Source organism: Opisthorchis viverrini (genome assembly GCF_000715545.1).
Source record: "Opisthorchis viverrini unplaced genomic scaffold opera_v5_93, whole genome shotgun sequence".
Taxonomy (NCBI): domain Eukaryota; kingdom Metazoa; phylum Platyhelminthes; class Trematoda; order Opisthorchiida; family Opisthorchiidae; genus Opisthorchis; species Opisthorchis viverrini.
In genome coordinates, this window is record NW_008751750.1 from 144926 (window position 1) to 166350 (window position 21425).

Here is a 21425-nt window from a genome sequence, read left to right on the forward strand (position 1 = left end):
GAGGTATGTGGAAATACATGTTCGCTTGATTTCTATGACGAATTTAATCGGATAGTCGCATGAATCTCCCGTTTAAAAGTATTCTCCAACTCCTAAGATTAATGAAGAACAGGTACACAAGTAATGCAGTCGAGTCTCTAATCAACACCGTTTTAGTCTGCAAGTACGAAATGAAATTGATGGATAATCGGGGAGGAAGCTAAACTGGCGAGTCCAACAATCCACGAAATCGGTAGTGGGCTGTGCATGAATTGTTATCAACATACCAACGTAAACAGGGAGTAGCTCCTCCTTGTCATCCAGAGTCCAGCGGCTAACAGAGAAGGGCCAAGGAACATCCGACGAGGACACGTCTTCAGAACTTGAATTAAAAAGTGAAATGAACTAGAAAACCATAATCTGTGATATATGATATCACTGTATCAGATGGTTTCACGTGTGTATCGGGTCTCGGAGATATAACCACGGAGTTCAATATCTGGAGATTCTTTGATATCTATATTTCGACCATCTGCACAGTTGAAGAAATATAAACTGATCTGTTAGCCATAGATCTTTTATCGTTTTTAATGATCTACCTTCAGGTAAAAGTGTTGATGCACCGATACCGATAGAATTTGACGTGGAACATTTACTATCATTCAGTAGGAGAATGAATTACATGTAGTCGTAATAAAAAAAGGACTATTTGAAGAAAGTACGCGTGGGTCTCGCAGAAAACCGGAAATTCAGAGCTGAAAATGCCACTGGTCGAGAAACAAATAGTACTTGTATGGACAGATATCCGAGGCCAAGTATGAACATAATAAAGGTCGGTAAAAAATTACCAACACAGAGCAACAACAGTGAGGAACAGTGGAGCTATGCTACCGCACAAAAATTAACGAAACCTCTACTACTTTGACACAAAGACAACCCACAAAAAGATCGCACTCCCAATCAATCACAAGAGGGCAAATCGCGTCTCCCCGTTAAGCTTTTGGCCGATATATTGAACTTTATGTCAACTAAAGGTTCCACATGGAGTTGCTAGACAACTGATACTTTTTTGCGGAAGGCGTAGGAGGTGGAGAGCAAACAGACAAGTCGAAGAAAGCTCCCCGACAGTTATTGTAGCTGGATTCATACAAAAACCGCCTCCTGAACGAGAGGGTAGAACAGCTCGCGGGAATTGATGTGATATGAAAACCAAGAAAAGTCCAAATCGGAACAAAACGAAAGACGAGAAGCGAAATTTTCCATGCAACCGCCCACCGTCATAGAAGTCGCTTCGCATGGGCCCTGGCCGTACCCTAAGCCATTGCGTGTGATTTGTTCCCCCGAAACATTTGTAGGCCTATAGGACCTTATTGGAGCTGGAAACAAAGAGTTCCAATGATCACTGCTAAATTCCTCGGAGCCACGTGATTCCGCTGTCATGTTAGTACGTAACATTCTCCATCATAAGTCCTATGTCTGTGCTTCACATAGACCCGTCCTACTAGAACTGGAAAGTCTCTTGACAACTGCGAATCTCCAACCTCTGCTAACCTATGAAGCCACAATAGCTTGATTCCATCACTTGGCTGTAGAAGTTTGCACAAATGAGACCGAACGACCACAGAAGGCAGAAAGCTTACCTGGGTAGATCGGAAAGAAAACTGAGATAACGGCAATACGAGAAGCATTGTCTGCAAGTTGGTGGAATGGACAGATTCGTGCGAGATGGCTGCTGTTCTACCCTGGAGGAAATTTCGCCCAGACTATTCAGGATCCAGTCAGGTTCTGAAATCGAAAAAAACTATGTGGTAATGCGCATTCGGCAAGGAAGACGAGAAAGACATCCCACAACCGTGAACTAATGCAGACTCGGAAAATTCTACCATCATTGATCAAGTTGAGCAACACTTGGGAAAATGGTAAAAATCCGCTTCAGTGGACACCATCTCAGTTGTAGCAAAACACACGTTTCTTTCTTATTAAGTGACAGTTCATTGGCTTCTAAGTATGGCAAAGATATAAGACGTATGAAATACGCGTGGTGTATGCCTAGATAGCGATGGATTGGGGCTAAGACAATAAGTATATGGTCATCCAAAAAAGCAAGGTGTTGGTCGTTGGTTTGTTCGCTGAGCTGGGCGATTTGATTGCAAACGTTTCATCACCAATCGAGGTGACATCATCAGTGCGTTATTGTGGTGGTTGTGCACAACCACCAACCCACCGCTACGCACTCCTACGCTCCACAATAACGTACTGATGATGTCACCTCGATTGGCGATGAAACGTTTGCAATCAAATTTCCCAGCTCAGCGAACAAACCAACGACCAACACCTTGCTTTTTTGGATGACCATATACTTATTGTCTTAGCCCCAATCCATCGCTATCTAGGCATACACCACGCGTATTTCATACGTCTTATATCTTTGCCATACTTAGAAGCCAATGAACTGTCACTTAATAAGAAAGAAACGTGTGTTTTGCTACAACTGAGATGGTGTCCACTGAAGCGGATTTTTACCATTTTCCCAAGTGTTGCTCAACTTGATCAATGATGGTAGAATTTTCCGAGTCTGCATTAGTTCACGGTTGTGGGATGTCTTTCTCGTCTTCCTTGCCGAATGCGCATTACCACATAGTTTTTTTCGATTTCAGAACCTGACTGGATCCTGAATAGTCTGGGCGAAATTTCCTCCAGGGTAGAACAGCAGCCATCTCGCACGAATCTGTCCATTCCACCAACTTGCAGACAATGCTTCTCGTATTGCCGTTATCTCAGTTTTCTTTCCGATCTACCCAGGTAAGCTTTCTGCCTTCTGTGGTCGTTCGGTCTCATTTGTGCAAACTTCTACAGCCAAGTGATGGAATCAAGCTATTGTGGCTTCATAGGTTAGCAGAGGTTGGAGATTCGTACATAAGATGGATGATCAGCAATTAAGCCAAAACTATGTTCTGGACAAACTTTTGATGCAGAAGTCGTGCGACGTGAAATTAACCTTCTGAGGTGACAGTAACCTGACCCAGATCAGGTAGTGGCTAACAACACCATTCGGATGCAATGGGTTCATCCAAGTGAGACGCAATGAATCGTCTCCATTCAAGCCCAACCAAGCGTAGCGAGGAGCAGAGGGGTCTGTGACAGATAAAATAGACGGGAAAAGGGAAAAGACATGGAGTTAATGTGCAAAGGCTGTCAAAAACGGGTTGGTGCACAAGGACTAAAACACTGTCCAAGTGCACAACGTGTAATCGGAAAAAATGATCACAAATAAACAGTTTGGTGGTCTCTATTGTTAGGTAATTCACACCATGAACTGGGGACTTTCAGGGCTATTTAGTCATCGTTTCGCGCAGTTCTGGTGGAGACGAATATGTGTCTCTGGGGTTCTTGTAATTCGCATAGTATCCGAAGAACAGAGAAACCATCAAACACCATGTGAATTAGAGAATAGCCCCTCTTTCGAAACATCTCATTTTTCTGACAAAACGTCGCCATGATCCTGAACACTGACACAGTGAACAGCTTAACGTAAATTCAAATCAATTTATAGGCACTCACCAATAAGGCTGGAAAACTAAGGAACACTACAAAGTCGCTTATGATAAAAGGCAGTCATGTGCAGCTCAGGTACGGCAGTGAAGCATCAGTGTCAACACTGATGTTGCTGTCCTTGATGGTGATGATGATGATGGTGAGCAAAGGCTGATGCGTAGATATTTTGCATGAAGCACAGCGTTCATCAGCCACATCATGATTCAACCTTGTTCGCATACTTTCAGCACCTATTTCTAGCCGAATTAGGGTATACAACCCCTAAGTTCACCCGGTGTGATTATATAATTCGGAAACATAGTCACCGCCAGTACAAAACAAAAAATACAGATATCTCCGCAACACTGGATCAGAGGTAGTGAGAGAAGAATGGTCCCAATCATGACGTAGTCTTTTTACAGAGTATAAGTTGCATGTCTCTCCGACTCGCAGTATTTTTCATTATGTACGTATGTTAAGATGCTGTTTCAAGCCTGAAACAGAAGTAAAGAAGTGAAGCTTATTTTCAATGAGTAATAAAAATCATGTATGTTTTTGATTCTAAGAGTCACGTGGTTCCAGTGAACCTTGAAATATAGGGTAGGCAGTTTGCAAGTTAAGAAGCATGAGAGACGAGAAAAAGGTAGGTTCAGGTATCCCCTTTAGTCTTCCACAGCTTATCAAGTTGGAGATCAGACGGGTCAAACAGTTTATGCTCTGGCTGCATTAATGTAGTGGCTGTTGCACAACAGTACGGTCATCCGAGGTGGGGAGCAAGCGTTATTACCCCATAGTTAAATGAAAATAAGCTTATGATCAAATGCTTATTAGCTTTTGATGACAAAATAGCAATCTGTAGTCATGTTGGGCAGGAAGTACTTCGGACATCGGCCCATATGCAAAAACCTCATTTGATATTGTGTGAAGCGATGTGCGTTGGGCTTACAAAATGCCAGTAGCACGATTCAATTGGCGAAAGAACATGACTCTGTTGGAAACGGATAGTAGAGCTCATTGCGAGGCGGTCCATAAACGATATTATCCAAAGACGAAATGTCAGGAAAATCCATACTACTTGCTAAATAAAAACAAACTGTTGGAACCTTGATACCAATAGAACAAATGGTGAACAAGAAGTCAAGCATCTGCGGTCATTGTGATCAGTGGTACCATATCACACGGTTGTTGCTCAAAAGAAGACCGTTAAACCAATTTCCGGCGTGTTGTGGTTACCAGGTTCAGATGGAGTGAATGAAAGCGCGAGTCCCGCAACGAATCACTATTTCTCAGCTTCACAGGCCAAACTCATCGGAAAAATGATCGTTCCCTCCAAGAATGTGCCCTCTTGTGACGGCGGTTCCTGCGCCTCCAAGGTTCAAGAAGCGGCAGCCCGCTAACTTAAAAAGACTGATAACATACATTGCCGCCTATGCAAGTCCTATCCGCTCATGAACCATTGCAGTAGATTATCAACCACGTGACCCGATAAGGTGTGATGGAACTAGTCTCTGTGGCAGACTGATTGGACACAGGTGAGTTGCCCGCTATAACGAATAGGATTCCATAGGAAATTTGGTCACCTTTGTGTAGAACTGTCACCAAGTGTCAAGTATGGGGCATTTTTCAGGCTCTACATTATAGTATATATATAGAGAGAGAGGCAAAGTAGGCAAAAAAACTGTAGGATAATGCTCTGCAACAAAACGGACAAGGCACACGTGCAAGTGTACTTCATGACTCGTCACTTAGGTGGGCATACCGCACTCGCTGAGATTTCAACTGAACACAGTTCGCCATTCAGTTCAGTTTATCAGCGTATCAACGTATACTAATCCCAGCACCACAGACATTTTTATTCTTCGAATATAGGAGGATATTCAGATGAAGACAGCAAAGCGTTGAAAGCTATGGCTCACGCAAGCTCAATTGTGACTGGATTGCTGCCCTTTTTCTAGTTTAATACCACGAGCAAGCAAAGAGTAAATTTCCTAAGATACCACACATTTGACTTCATACCTAGACGAAATGAGGAGCAACAATTATCTCCAACATTGTACACCAGACATACTCTATCGAAAAGAGAAACTGAATTAATAACGCGGCAAGCGTTAGCGCTTTTCCGCGTATACTTACTCGCTGTAGCCGTGGTAAATTGCACACGTTCACTGTAAAGCCGGTTTCTTAGCAATGGGTATCGAATCTCTATGCGTACTGAGTAGGAAGTCGCTGCCTCAAGCCCACTCAGTTGGTAATAGCACTTGCTATCCGTGTATATCGCACACGACACTTGAAATATTCGACACCTGGAGGGAACAATGTGAGCGAAAACCTGATGAAGACGACAAAAAACGCAAACATTACACGCGCGGTATAAAAAAAATGGAAAAATTGATGAGAATGCGGGCTCAGTATGCTTCTAAGATGGATTCACAACTTCATTATCTCACATAGACCTGTTGGACACAGTTCGTTCTTGACAGTCAGGTAAACTAAACTGGCATTCACATTGAAATTTTGTCTTGCTAGAAATCGGAGAAGCATTGTACAGCTGTTTCATTCTTATTTGGAAGCTCCACTTGGAGTTTCGTGAGGTGCGCACTTCTGACGATCTCCAATAAGGATAAGTCGTACAGTGATTCCCAGCTTTTCACAATGGACTGGTTTCACTTACGGGATAATCTCAATTGAAACTTCCTAAAACTCCCTACACTAGAAACAACTCAGACTTTTGCCGACGAATAAAACATCGACTAGGATGATTGTAGCGAACAGCCCACGGGTGGCCATTCACTGCCCTGGAATTTTGTGCGGAAATACGTACAACCCAGACAATGCCAACACAATAGATACTACTCAAGATGAAGAAACAGGATAAGAAAAGGTGAGTCAAACCACACTTCCGAAGCGAGAACAACCACTTACCCAGGTGATTCGTCAATATCGTGTCCCTCTAGGTTCAGATGATCCTCCAGACTAGGATGGGAGATTGAGAAAGTTGTGATGGTATGAAGTGACCCAAAATTACGTTTACACATACTCTAACGAAATCTCAACTGGATGTAGGGTACCTGTAAAAACCAAACGGCAGAGTGTGTGGCCCGATAAATTGGTGAGTTGTGTCCAGTTTATGGCAGCGTACTTGAAAGCATTATCTCTCCTTATCCTGTACCTTGGCGAAACAGCTGTATCACGGCCAAATAAAAGCAGAAACTCCTCAAATAAGAAAGCAGCGTTAAAATGGAAGTGAATTGTTATGCCTAACTACCTACACCCCATGAGGGTGTAACCATCCTTAAAGGTTTAGACTTGGTTTGTTTCATCCACTTTTGTGTTAGTGGCAAGTAGTTTACAGCAGGCAAACGGTAGTAAATTGTGAGATGGCTCAGTGGTTAGAGCGCAGATTTACTGACCAGAAGGTCCGTGCTTCGAATCCGATCTCTGCATCTTGACTTCCCCTGTCTAGGCTTGGGCAACCTGGCACTCGTGCTTCCTTCGGGTGGCATGGCAGTTGGGCACCGAAAGGGTGCTACCGCTGATCGATTATTACAGTGAATTGCTGATGTTTCACACTAACTGCAACATCCTTGATGGTATTTCTCCGTAGTGATGGCACGAAAGCTCCGTTATTCCCGAAATACCTCCCTCAATCACCTCTTGAGATATGCTGTCAAAGTAATCGTATAAGAGGGACAAATACCAAACTCCAGTTCGAAATCGACATATCACTCCAAAACATGACTGAGTTAAAAGCTCTAAGGAGCGAGCTGCTCAGCAACAATGGAAGGAATACCGACACAGAAGACCGATACTTCAGTGTCACGAAACTACGTCGAACTGTATTCATGGAATTCTGTAAGCTAATGACGGAAAATGGGAGGCCCATCGGTTGGCAACCAACTACAAACATTCGAGGTGCCTACAAGTCATTTAACCCAATATCAACACCAACGAAGTTGACCCAGTTATATCTTCCAGCCCTACCATCACATTAGAACTTGTCGATGCATTTCACGGTGGTGCAGACCAAGCTGTTAAACAAGTCAAGTAGCTTGGGGAATCAACACAATGAATATGAAATTTCAGCACTACGTCGATCAGCCGAGTAGCACAAAGTGTGTACTGACTCTGAAGTTCTATATACGCTATTCTACTCTTACTAAGTACATCAAACTCGTGTATAGACGTAACATAACACTAATACAGTTGCTGAAAACTCTTCGACACTGATTTCCTCTTTTTGTTGAGCCATTCAGGCGCAGTTCCCAAGTTTTTGTTTCATATGAATTCAGATTGCAAAAAATTCGACTTATACACTCATCTGCTTTTAGCTTTCACCGGAGAGTCACTTGGAACTCAGCTGAAAACGAACATCATGGACGAGAGATTTATCTGGGTTCCAGGTAAGTCTCGCGTTAAAACCAAGTTGGCGTGCGGATGAGTGTATAGTTCGGATATCAGATTCATTTTAGCACCATCTATTTCGAAACACTGAATGTTACCTGTGAAAGTGACCTGCAACACAGGCATTTTGGCTGGATGAAAAAACCGATTTCCAGCTATAAAACAAAGTGAATATTTTATTTCAGTACTTATTCATTTATTTTATTTATCATTCTTAATAAGAACCGATTGTTTTTCCTTAGAAAAAGGATGTATAGCCTGGTGTTGACGTAGAAGACTATTCACAAGGTTACGGAAAACTTCGACAGGCCATGGGCGGTTTGGTTAATCGGGTAGGCACAATTCAAAAGTTTACTTTAACCTCATGCTCTACGTGAACCCAAATTAGACGGAATTCGCCAAATAAGATTCAGCCGAGTCTCCCATCAAAACCAAATTAGTGTGCAACTGAGTGTGTATCGCTTGCTCTCTCCAATTTTGTTTCAGATAGAACATAATGGTAACGTAAAGGGCGTTCAGCTGAAAAACAATACGAAACTATTATCACCATCATTCTCCAGATATTCTCGATCCACAAAGTGGACAGAATGTACAAACGTTTATCACTCTGGAATAATACGTCATAGATTCGCGAATATACACTTATTTGCAAACTAATTTGGTTTTTCGAGAGACTCATCTGGAACCCACCTGAATCTCTCGTTTGCGGTGTATCCAGGTAACTGAATGTGCTGCACCTGGCCACCTCATGTTTCAGTAGCTACGATATTCGAGATATCGCAATGCATGGAAACATCACAACCGAGAGATTCAGCTGGGTTCCAGGTGAGTCTCTCGAACAAACAAATTAGTTTGTAAATGAGTGTATATTCGCTAATTTCGTGCAATTTGGTTTCAAGTAGGTTGACCGAATACTCGGGGACTGCGCCTACCTGATGTGCCCCACGAAGGGCAAAACCGGTCGCGGGATGTCGACGAATTTTCAGAAACCTTATGAGCAGTACGTCGTAGATTCCTTTATCTGCCATTCAGGGCAGCCACAAGTTATCATCTCACTATTGCTGGCTCCAGATGATGTGATATTCTACAAATCTTCACCCACGTCGCGATTACAATTTCTCTAAATGAAGTAAACAGGTGAGGAAGTTTAAGGCCAACATTGTCGATAGGTTGGGCGTCCTTTGGATTCCCGGTTAAGTCACCCCTAACGAAAATTGGACGACTGTGAAGTGCATGCCATCTTCGAAATGAATCAGGATTTCATCTGATTGATTATTTAGACCTGCTGATGAGTACCTCCCACAGATGACTCTTGAAACCTGGATCGCTTGAAAACAACTTAGAATGCATCACTAATAGCGTTATACTTGGGCGGCAGTGGGCCAACTAGTTCGCTACTTGTTCCAAATATGTGGTGTACGACAGAAATTGATTTTTATGGCATATACCATCCAACAGACACACCGAGAATTATGGCCCGCATTTAATATCTCCTAAAGAAATACTAGTGCACTCAGTACTGGTGTAGCTGATGCGTTTAGTATATCTCTCGTGAGAAAAAGAACAATAAGAACAATGGGTAGGTTTGAAGCAGCGTTTCGTCAAAAAATGGGACCTTGGCTCAGAGAAAAAACAAAGTGGAACGGTTGAAAAAGCACCAATTCGGGTTACAGATAGCACAAAGCCCAGGCAAACTGGCTCAGTATATAATCGGTTCATGTCCTTGTACAGTAAAACTCACACACGACACTGATGGAGCAGCGTGAGTGTAACTGTGTCTGTATGTAAGGGCATGTTTGGAGCGCCGGTGTCCGAAGATTGAAAATTAACTTGCGGCCATTGAATGCGAACATTTGAAGAAGTCAGATCATTTAGCTCCAGGCTGAACGTCGCAATGTTACCTGAAAAGAACAACAACAGCTAATAAGCTAACTGGACATTTGGGTGTGCGTACGTCAAACAAGGAACCGGTAGTGTTGTCATCATCATCATCTAAGACAGCAACATCAGTGTTCGCACTGATGCTTCACTGTTGTACAATCATAAGGTTCGTCTAGTTATATATATATATATATAATTGTATTAAAAGCCCTGACAGCAACATCAGTGTTGGCACTGATGCTTCACTGCCGTACAACCATAAGGTCGTCTAGTTATATATATATATATATATATAATTGTATACAAAGCCCTACAGTGAAGAGAAGAAAAAAATGGGTGAGGGAGGGGACCTAGTGCTGGCCTATGTCAAGCATACTGAGGTGCCTACACCTCCAACCGCTCAATCAGACAATCTGGAAAGAAACTGACAGAAACTGACGGTAGTGTTGTGCAGATACTCCAAAGATTCTATGGTGTTTTGCAGTGCCAGCCAATGTTCAGCAAACTGATGTCATGCTAACGACGATGAACAGGGAGATGAGGAACAAGGTGTTGGGACCGGCTATATAGAAAGCAGTTCAGAGGAACTTCAGTCTGCTGTGTGCAACACCCAAGATACAATACATCCGGTCGCTAACCCGTCGATGCGTCATACATGGTGCAGGTGAAGAGACATGCAAGACAATGATAGGAATGACTCACAATAAACAAGTTCACCGTTAGTGACACGGATCAGGTTCTGTTCAGCCTCACTGAGAGAACGACCGTGAGGCATGAGTACCAAGGCACCAGTGTCAAACAAACGGAAGACTGATGCCGGGCATAGTCGACTATTTTGGGTGAAACGGACTGAGCTCGGGGACCACACCTCTAAACCAGCGCCATAGTTCGAACTATTGATCACGTGAGGGAAACCCCCATTCGGGGACCATAGGGTTCTAAGGTTCTCATTCTCAGAGACTTCTAACGTTATCCTACAAAGAGGAGAACGAAATGGATGAAATGAAGAATTGTCGATGGAAGTGTTTTCATTCAAGGAACAATAGTGCTGGGACACAGAAAAATTTCACATGGGCAGTCCACAAATAAAGCCACGCAGTGATTGGCATCACGTTTTTCGAACGTCAAACTAGTGCGACAAAATTTCATAGTTATCTGGAAAGAATTATGAACTAGCTGACAACAGACGAGATTGGATGCATGATGGCGAAAAGGCACACGGAAACTGTGAAATCGAAGAAACACAGCCCCTTTTGTTCATAAAAATTACAAACTCACAAGGATACCGATTAGACTCTACCCGTTCTGGATGGGACATTGCACTCAGTATACCGAGAAGCCCAGAATGAACGACTTTCTGGCTCTAAATGTACTCAAGCCTGTAACGACATGATTAGAGATTTCAGGATTTCACATGCTAAGAATCATCCCACATTTGTTTACTGTAAGACATCCGTCCATCACTTACTAGTCTTATTGGAGGTTCTGTACACTAGTGGTGACAGCAATTAACCAGCTCCCAAGTAACGTACAACAATGAGGAACAACCAAGTGGAGTAGGAAGCGTTGGGTACTTAAAAGTGAAAAAAGTTCTGGGAAAAACTATCAGCGACTTGTCTAAACCTTCGACAATGAATGAAGCAAACACACCTGAGCATCATATCGGATTATAAACAGTATGCAAGGGACTGACCAAATATCCTTCTCGAGTAATTCGTGAATCAGACCCGAACACAATAACACAAAATTCAGCTGGGTAGTCTTACTGGTATGGTCGCAACAGATGTCACGTGTTACCCAGCCACATGCAAACAAAATCACGTCGGCCGCAGTCAGGAAAGCAATAAAGCCCAGCACTTAAACGCTTCCATTTCGTCTTGACGCTTCTCGGCCGATCCCCCACAAACCTCTTACCAGCAAGGGTTAATCATGCGCGGCATAAGTCCTTAATTTAACAAGCCTTGCTTGCTGCTCAAGTGATTTGGGTTCGCTAACAAATACTACCTTAAGCCGGCATACTGCAGTCAGTCAACTTCCGCTATGCTGCAAACGCTGAATATGAAATAAGTAATTTTTAGAGTCAATGCAGGCTGTAGGTGCGTACCTATCCTGCAGTTGCATGGACAAAGTATTAAAGATTATGTTGCTAGTTTGTGAAAATATGTCCTTGAAAATGCTTAAAGTCAAGAACGGAACTGTTTCTCAAGTAAAGACCATTTTCAGTATGGTTTCTGAAGGATCAGATAAGATATTGCCTAATCTTGACAATATGGGACGATGAGTTTGACCTACAGCATTGCTTTTACTAAGATAAATTTGGGTTAAGTGGATATTCCGACGTGGGTGCCTTGAGAAGCGAAGTTTAACGAAGCAACCAGGCAATACTGACGTTAACAACACTGTTTTGAGGTAATAATCATGATCTATGTTTAAACCTCAGTGGATATTCAGTCGAAACCACCGTAAATTTTGTTCAGGTTGCCAAGTTGAAACTAGCCATAAGGAACCAAATCAAAACTGTTCTGTACTTTTCAGGATAATTACTTATGCACACCGTAGTCTGGACTTCGGAAGGAACGGCACTCACTACAGCCTTGAATTTGAAAAGTATCTTGACAAATAAACTGTGCGAAAAGCCTTTCTCTGACATAGCACTGGTTAAATAAATGGATGCGAACATTCCGATGAACATCATGTTGATCATAAAAAGCGCATAGGGTCCCACGAAACCTGACACAGTATAAATCCATGTAGGTGATACAGTACAAGTAAGCGTACATAGCCATGGTAGATCTCAAGCGACGCAAAATATCGACAAAAAACTAGATTTACAGAGACAGTGAAATAGTAATGAGGAACAGTGGCTGATCTGTGAGCCGTAAACGTCATCAGTACAATGGACGCATAGCTAAGGGTAAAAATACGCCGTCAATGTGAGCGAAAACGACTTACGTGTGATTGACCTCGGTCACACTTGACCCAATCCGTTCAACGGTGCCCAGAAAATCCAAGGACGTGATTGCGTTGGATCGAACGATTCTCAGGCTATGCTCAATTACACGAAGAGTTGCAAAACCACGGGCCAATGCCTCTGCTGTCTGATCTAGAACGGATATGTCATTCTTCTGATAAGAGCCATTCGGTAGAAGAGAGAAAGGTAATTTAAACGACGGAATACGATTACTGGAATTACCCGGGCAAAACAAGCAGAACATTTGTTGTAGCATCCCTTTAAAATAGATCGATAGGGTGGCAAATACTGGTGATCAGACTGTTCTCCATACTGGTCTCTCACGTCCCCACAAACCCTATTATACATCAATCACCTGCAGCTCATGCATAGTAGAAAGCGGCGATGAAGTATAGGCTAGCGACCTGCAGTAAGGATGAAACAGTCACGTGACATATCAAGGTGAATGCCAACATTCGACATCCGCAATATTCAAGTGTCCCGAGTTCCTGTCTTGCATGTGAGTTAAACTGGTGATAATGGCAGGAGATCCTTGAAAGGGGCTGAGTCTATGGGTGATCATGGATAGGACATCACTTGTCTCAAAGGGGCTAAGCTGTATCACCGGAATCCCAGATGGATGGGACGGCATTTTGGACACAGCGATGGGTTGGGATGATATGAATGGACCCGTGTTCTGTGCAAAACACGACACCAGAGGGTCGTGTTTCTTTCGTAACAGTGGCGTATTAGTTCTAAATGTCTGTGGAATTCGTAGACCTCAAAGTCACATCATTCTCGTTTGAATAGTTCACTGGCAGTCCTGGCGCGATAGTTTTGATGAGTCCATAATAAGGTAAGAAGCACTGAGCTCAAAAGCCATTCTTATTAGAGATCATCAGCAGGGAACATCCTTGCCCGTACTGGGGTTTGAACTCCGGATATCTAACGTACGGGACGAGCGCGCTAATACCACTCCACCAGTGCATGCCGTAAGCACCAGATTCATCACATCTGAGCGCTTGAGACTGGATTGCCAGACACCTCGGACGACGACTCACAAACTGTCCTGGTTGCTCAGCCTGTCAGTTCCTGTCAGGTGGAGCCGCGAACACTTGAAACCTGCTGTACATTTTTTCATTACCCAGTTGTCAATAGGCGCAAAATTTGTAGAATTCGCATTGACAGCACTCCCGTCTGAACAGTCCCTCTGCTGTCCTGGACAAATAGGGAATACAAAATGCGGTACTCTCTGGTCAAATCAGGATCCCCATCGAGAAGGCAGTTTCAAATGCACAAGGTTTCTTCCAGCGTGGTTCCCCTCCAAAAACTACACTACCTCCGCCACTATTGGCCCAGATATACTAATAAACTATTAATCTGAAAAAATTTCGCCTCAAGTATGCTTGATACATTAACCACACCCATAAACACTTCTTGAATGGACAGGTCATGAATTAGCCGACAAACGCCGAAAACGCAAACAGCCCTAGTCACATGACGTTTTACGGCTTAAAAACACTCGACGGCAAAAACAGTCGACGGATAAGGAAACATTCAATATTTCTGGAGGAAGCTGCTACATAATAACAGGCCTTCATAAAAATCCATCGTATTGGTTAGTTCGCACTCGCGTTTGGCTGGGTCGAAAAGCCACAGTTTCCTAATAACCTAGGTGAAGAGGGCTGGTAACCGTTGTAGAAATTTGAGATTTTCTCTCGGTGCGTTTGCATGAATAGGTAAGTACTGAATACCCGCAGCATCCGGTCCAAACGAAATAGAAAATCCCAACACCTTTTGCTTACGAAAGATGTTGGAATACGTCCAGGAGGAAATGAAATTTGATTGCCCAAGGGCAGAAAGTACTCCTCCTTCCCTAATACACACACACGAGGGAACACTGAGGCAACACTTCGGAACACCCTCTCGAAGGTGTACCTCGAGGATAAACCTAACCAAACCAAATCCGGCGATACCATACGCGAATGATGTTAGTTGATTTTCTAGGCAAAAATTGAAATTGGCTAAATAAATTACTGCAGATCAAAAGATGATTTGCCTTCAGAAGTAGAATGACACTGAGGACTCATCATTTTGCACGTTAAACACTGATCACCTAGGTGAAGTCCGGTGCTTGCCGCTGTCAGCAAGCAATTCCATTATAATAAGCCGACCCAAATGTAGCGGCATTTGACTCGTATTCAGTTGATTGTATAAATCTTTGAGAAAGGCCGCCCATGGCAACCGAAACGTCGGATTACAGCAACCTATTCCACTACGCTGTGTTTTGACTTTACAATTATTAAAAACTCCTTATCACACATCACATGGCGCTGGATATTTGTAACACTCTTCGAGCTGATTCCAACCCGGAACTCCTAATAAGTTTTAACTAAAAAACATGGCAGTGTCTTAAAAATGAGTCTCCAGTATTCGCTGGGAAGCTTACAACAGTACGGCTCCATAATGGCCTGAAAGAAATCAGCGAAATTCAGTCTCATCAGGGGAATAATTGTGATTCGCACAGACTGTTCTTGAGACACCAGCATGATAATGTTTCTTGTGATTTTATCCGTAGCAATATGGTCATACCATGGAGGACGTTTTGAAAAGACAGTTTAATAAAGATAGTAATCTAACTGAAGGTGAGATACACCTAACAAACTAACAAACACGTATCTGTAAACGTCCCACCACAATATGTATACGCCATCCAAAAGTCTGTGAATTCGCTAACAGCGTAAGTAGCGGATACCGCTGCGGTTGTATTTCGAAATTCATGCAATTACTGTACAAAAAAGCAGCGAAACAAAAGGCAATAATCAACCCACAAGCTGTAGTGATCGAATTACCTGAATCGGCGTCACTGATGCTCATGTAAACTGCCTTGGCTGACCAGCAGCCCTGGAGAGCGACCAAATCATTCAAGGTATGGATGAAGAATTCGGGACAGCCTGCAATACAAAAACCAGGTGTGTGCAATCCAAGGAAACGTAAAAAGGATTGCCGTATTATTTGATGTGCTCAACATGTGCAAGGATGCGGTTCTTGGAAAGATGTGAAATAAACACGCCGCTGAAATACACTGCCGAAAGACACACTCCCTTCTGCTGTTATCAGGATAAGGAGCCTGTTGATCCAGCCAGTCTGGTTGCAAACGTTTCATCACTAATCCAGGTGACATTTTCAGTGCGTTGATACGAAATAGGACGTAACAGCTCGTCCGTGGCTGTACCGCTAAATAAACTGGTCAGTGGACACGTGGTCCAAAAGTAACAAGATGGAACTTCCAACCAAGGAAAAGGAAACTACTCACAAGGTTGCTGAAAATTCTTCGACATGTCACTTATCTTCACGGTCATTTGATGAGTCCCAACAAACACTAAACTTGTCGGGGTCTCATCACATATTCATCTTGAACATCCGGTTTGGTACTTATCGGATCCCCTGCAAAGATCCACGAATGGTCATACAAAACATTATGCCTATTCGTTAGCAACCAAACAACTGTCTGAATTAACCAGCAGCTGGTTAGACTGAGAATCACAGCTACAAACAGGTAAAGATCATGTTCAAGAAGCAGAGTTAACAAATGACGGCTGAGACCAGCAGACGACGTACATGGGCGTTCTCAGCTTATGCACACCGAGCAGAAGCGCAAACAGAAAAGCTTACTTTTCCGGAAGCAGCGCTCATCACATGGTTCGCACTGGCCAGTGATATTGTGTCTGATGTAGCCTACGGGACAATTTTCGACACAGCGTTGATTGAAGACAGCGTAACTGTGCCAATCGGGAACCCCATTATATTCTGCAGGTTCAGTTGAATTGCTCATGCTAAGTATGGAATCGGACTGAACTGCCATCGGGATCGACCATAAACATTGTTCAAGAGTGACGCACCTGCGGTTCAGGTACTTGGGGAAAAACAGACATGATCATATCAACTGCTCCTCACATCCTGTCGATAACGATCAGCGAGAAAACGGGAAGGATGAAGTACCCAACTTAAAACATAAGCTGGGGTGAGCTATTCTTAAAGTCGAATATAGCGGTCTATCGGTTCGAAACAAACCGATTGACTTTGTGTTCCTTTCCAAATAGAAATGAATCTATGCTCATGGAAGTGACAAGGGAAAACGGTTTTGCCAATAGGACACTCTCCTTTAAACACACCCATATTCATTCGAAAGAATGAACCTCCAGAATCGAGGGGCACACTTTGTGTTCCTTTATTAGCAGCAAACAGATGGAAAATCCCGATGAAAATACCCCCTTTACTGATGCAGATATGCTAATCGACCGTCACGCTAAAGGGTGACGTCACAAGTACTGATTCTCCAGTGCCCATAACATTACCAGAACACCTTTTAACTGGACTAACCTGGCTGTGACCGATAACTTGACAAATCTAGCAAATGCACAGCAACATCCGTCAAGACTTACCAGAATCCCAGCTGAATCTTCAGTTTATGATGTCCTTCTTCAGCTGAGTGTGCTGCACCTGATCGGCTTATGTTGCAATTTGTACGGTATTCGAGATATCGCAATTATAGACGTAAAACACTACTCCCAAGGCTGCAAAATCTCGACAGTTCACGACCGGTTTTCACCTTCTTGAGGCCCATCATCCGTCGCAGGGTGACAAAAACAAAAGTAATACAGCTAAAAAGCGGCACGCGACCTCCGACTAGTCACCGTGACTTTCACTTTCTTATCAGGGTGTATCTTCGTAATTCATCGTCCATTTAAGGTATCACATGACTCCCAACGTACTCAAAAACATCAGGATCACCCCTAAACCAGCTTACTTGAACGTGGGGATCCTCAGTGAAATTATGGTAGATGAGTAAATGTCATCGTGAGGTGATCCAAAGTCTTACGCAGATTTAAGAGTATCTGTTCAAAATGGTGCTGCATGGTGCACACATGTTAACGATCATCTATGAAGGTCACGTTAAAATGGGTCGGCTCTGATGACGTTGTGGAATACTGACAGCTGAGTGGATTCGTTAGTTGTTGTTATGCAAATTAACCACAACTCATTAGTAACCTTACAAATCAATTGTCGAGCTCGGTCAACAAGTCAGTGGACTTTCTTGTCTACAAACAGCTGAGAAAGGTTTCCTCGGATGCACAAAAAACAACAACCAAAACTATCATAAGCAACGGTGGTGGTGGCTTCGTTTACTCTTTCGTGAAGAGATCCTGCTTGGTCACTTTGACTAAATCTTTAGCAAGGGAGAGTAAACCCACGCTGAGAGTAATCGGTGTTAAAGTGTACTTACACGTAGCATTCCTTCAGGACACTCTGAGACACAGGAACCACCATACAGCATATGGGAACAGGAGACACACATGTGTGGCCCATCATCGTAGCAACCTCCGAGACATTCCGGATGACAGCATCTTTCCGTATCGTGTATCCGACAGGCCAGGTTATGTTCAGTACAATGATCCGAGCAAACTAGAGTGAGGAAAAAGGTCTGTCCGGTGAGTGACGTGGACAACAAAGGCTGCATATGGTACAACTAGGTGAAAAAGGGGTCTTTTGTACTGTAGAGTCCACAGATCAACTCACTTGACTGGCAAATGCTTGAAGACCAACAAAGAACGTTTGTGTACGGAGTTCTTTGCTGGAAATTTGCTGGCCCTGTAGTGATTGGTACCGATAAACACTGAGCAGGACACCGATCGGCGCAACTGGCACCATTCATATTGACCTTTAAGATACTTTCAGCATCCGAACGGTAGCCGGACAACGCCACCCAGTTTACTGTGTGCACATGGCACAAATCAGGATTGCCTTCCAACCGAACAGCGCCTCGGTGGATGAGACGGAGAGAGGGGAGAGCAGCGTCCTTCGAGGATGTGGAGAAAACGATGAAGCACGTAAGTAGTTGGTGCCTATCAAAAGTTAGATGAACTGGACCTACTAGTACGAATGTCTCAAATGCACGCCATAAAGTAGCAAAACGAGTCGGTTTCTATCAAAAACAATCACTCCACAAGGAATCTGTCACAAGTTTTAGTAGTCTGAATGATGGGACTATGAAGAGTCTCGGTCATTAATTAAAAATATCGAGCCGGAACAACTAGTATAGTGAGTGGCCGCATTCACTAACATTACCGCCATACAACCACCCTGATCAGTTTGAAGAAAACTCAGCTGTACACTCCTCAACTGTCTCCTTCCGTTCATACAGGGAAAATTCGAAAGGGACAGTTTGTTCGTGTACGGTTCACTGAGGATGCAACCCCTTCACTGAAATTACCTTTGTACTACATGAGGGGCGTGCCAAAAAATCCTATTCAGATCAACATAGCTACGATTACTAATGAACTTCAAATACACCCCCATGCAGGAAGTGCACAATCCCTGATGTGATGTTTGGGTTTCGCGCAATTTACAGGAAATTATGTCGAGAATTTAACGAGCGCACCGGTGTTTAGCACAGGAAAGACAGCGAATCTAGGCTAGCGAGAGGAACATGGTTTTTCGAGACCCGGGAACCTCGACAGTAAAACACACCCGCACGAACACCATCGCCAACTCATTCTTAGGGGTGGGTTTGATTAGCATCCAAGGAAGAATAGGCGAATGGAAAATTCAGAGGTAGAGTGTATGAAGTGATTAGGTTCAGAACGTCATCTCTTTTGTATGGTGAGCCTACTCTTGCAACGTCACATATAACACCGAGCCACATTTTCGACGACATGCAAATTGTGAAGCGGTATGAACAGCTCATGACCTCATGAGTACGCCCGGATCATTAGAGCAAGGAAACCCAAACGAGCGAGAGAGAGAACACATTAACTGATCGAAAACACAGTAAGAGCAAATTTTCTTATCTGAGCCCCTTCGGGAATATAGGCAACGAAGGACCATTCGTGTTTTATCACAAAAAAAACACATTTAGATGAAAGAAACATCGGTACGGAAACCACTGCCCCACATAGGCACGCCCATTGAAGATTTTCTACCTGGCCTGCGTAATAGTAGTCAACTGACGGTACTCATCGATGGCGTGCATTGAAGTATAGAATTCTGCACCGCTCTGAATCAAATAACTTCAAAATTTTAGGAGTGAACTGGGAGGGGTCTGGTGTACGCTCACTACAATCAGTTTGAGATGTCTGCACCCTCAGACCCAATTAAATAATGCAGATTAAAACCAGAGTCATTAAGGCAGCTGGCTTAGGTAAACTGTCATATCTTGCAACGGCTCCTACCAAGTACAAGGAGCATCACGGAGGTCCCATCACAGGAAGCGTACAGCACCCAAACATCTCGTGAGATACCTATCCCATATTCGGTCCTCGATGGACACTACACTTACCAATGAGTCAAATGTTTGTTTATATGCAACAGATGTTATGCACAGAGGAATAGCAGCAACACAAAGGTCGAGCTAATGAAAATAGAGCATCCCATTCAACCGTCGGGTCAAACATTTTAAGTCTGCTGAGAATTCGTAGGCTACTTCTTGTGCCCGTATGGATAATAAATTCGCTACTTACTTTCAGGCTGGTACTTTTTAACACCATCGCATAACGGTCGATTAGATTCTGTCCGCGGATCAAAACCAAGCGGGGTAGTAGTTGTGCCAAGCTGTCCAGGCCATGAACATCGTAAATTAATAAGGAGCCAGTGATTTCACGAACGTACGGAAGGGATGCGTCCGTAGGCAACCGAATGAATGATATAATCAGATCACCCTCCACTACTGTGCAGTTGATCGACTGCTTGAAAGTATCCGGAAGACGGATGTCTAGAGATCGACATACTTTAACGAAACCGGTTAGGTACGCAGAGGAAATACCCACTGACTTCGTCCTGAACAATAGATGTAGAACTGTCATGCATAAATAATCCAGAGAGCAGAATCAAGCCTTGTACTCGACATATAAAACCGCCTGCCATACGCTGCCGTCGGAGTGGGACCGTATCAACCCAGCTAAACAGCAACTCCAGCTATTACATTTTCCCGCCTACCGGGTCGGAATACGACCGGTGGTACCATCTGGCAAATGAAAACAAATAGGTAACGTCAAAAAGAGCCTGAAAAAAGGATTTGTGCGGGACGATATCCTCAAAAAAGACAAACCTCGATGGAAGAAGAGCCATAAAATTTCACTTACTGCGCATCATCAGCATACCACAGGCGCTATGTTGTTGTGGAACACAAACTGATGATGGGATAAGTCACTCCTTCTGAAAGAAACATTATCGATTGTTGTTCGAAAGCAGCACAAATCACTTGAGTCAATACTTAAAAATCACCCGGAAACAAACCGCAATATGTCGTGAAAACTGTTCAACGTCACTTGAAAGATCTTTGGCAGTCGGTGGATTCATTTTTGGAAAGCGCCTTACTTTTGACACAAGAGCATCGTCAGATGAAGGGAATGAATTATCAAGTTGACTTAGTTTTAAGGCGGATGAAGAATCAGTACTTACTAGTCGGAATCGACTAGTATAGGTGGTGCATAAACAGACCACCAAGAAACGTGGCATATGGAGAGAAGTTATAGTCTAGCCCAGGTGATACGAACTGCAGTTATCAGTGAAATGGTGTATGTCCACAATTCAACAAGGATACTGATAGACAGTCTTTGTTTTACAGTTTTCGCCACCATGGTTGGCGACCCACGGAAAACACTTCTCCTTTATCACACAG

The 21425-nt window shown here is 43.4% G+C and overlaps 3 protein-coding genes across 3 annotated transcripts in view; 2 read left to right on the top strand and 1 right to left on the bottom strand.

The window, feature by feature from the left end:
* Positions 1-12418, top strand: part of T265_05152 (hypothetical protein) — a gene marked incomplete at both ends in the record, with an annotated part of 28221 nt that extends 15803 nt beyond the window's left edge. Inside the window, 3 exons of the mRNA XM_009170084.1 lie at positions 2637-2781; positions 7842-7913; positions 12331-12418. Coding sequence (XP_009168348.1) covers positions 2637-2781; positions 7842-7913; positions 12331-12418 — 305 coding nt within the window. The remainder of the gene's footprint in view (positions 1-2636; positions 2782-7841; positions 7914-12330) is intronic.
* The window catches only part of T265_13696 (hypothetical protein), a gene marked incomplete at both ends in the record, with an annotated part of 51592 nt that extends 30836 nt beyond the window's left edge, over positions 1-20756 (bottom strand). The window contains 14 exon segments of the mRNA XM_009170116.1: positions 226-361; positions 1620-1764; positions 2135-2287; positions 2944-3114; positions 5647-5816; positions 6436-6486; positions 9656-9815; positions 10498-10769; positions 12748-12898; positions 15598-15699; positions 16421-16661; positions 18033-18211; positions 18326-18605; positions 20266-20756. Of these exon segments, the coding sequence (XP_009168380.1) occupies positions 226-361; positions 1620-1764; positions 2135-2287; positions 2944-3114; positions 5647-5816; positions 6436-6486; positions 9656-9815; positions 10498-10769; positions 12748-12898; positions 15598-15699; positions 16421-16661; positions 18033-18211; positions 18326-18605; positions 20266-20607 (2553 nt within the window).
* On the top strand, positions 16338-16571 carry T265_05153 (hypothetical protein; the record flags this gene model as incomplete). The annotated part of the gene is made up of 1 exon (XM_009170085.1): positions 16338-16571. The coding sequence occupies one exon, from the start codon at positions 16338-16340 to the stop codon at positions 16569-16571; it is 234 nt and encodes a 77-aa protein (XP_009168349.1).
* Positions 20757-21425: the final 669 nt, after the last annotated feature.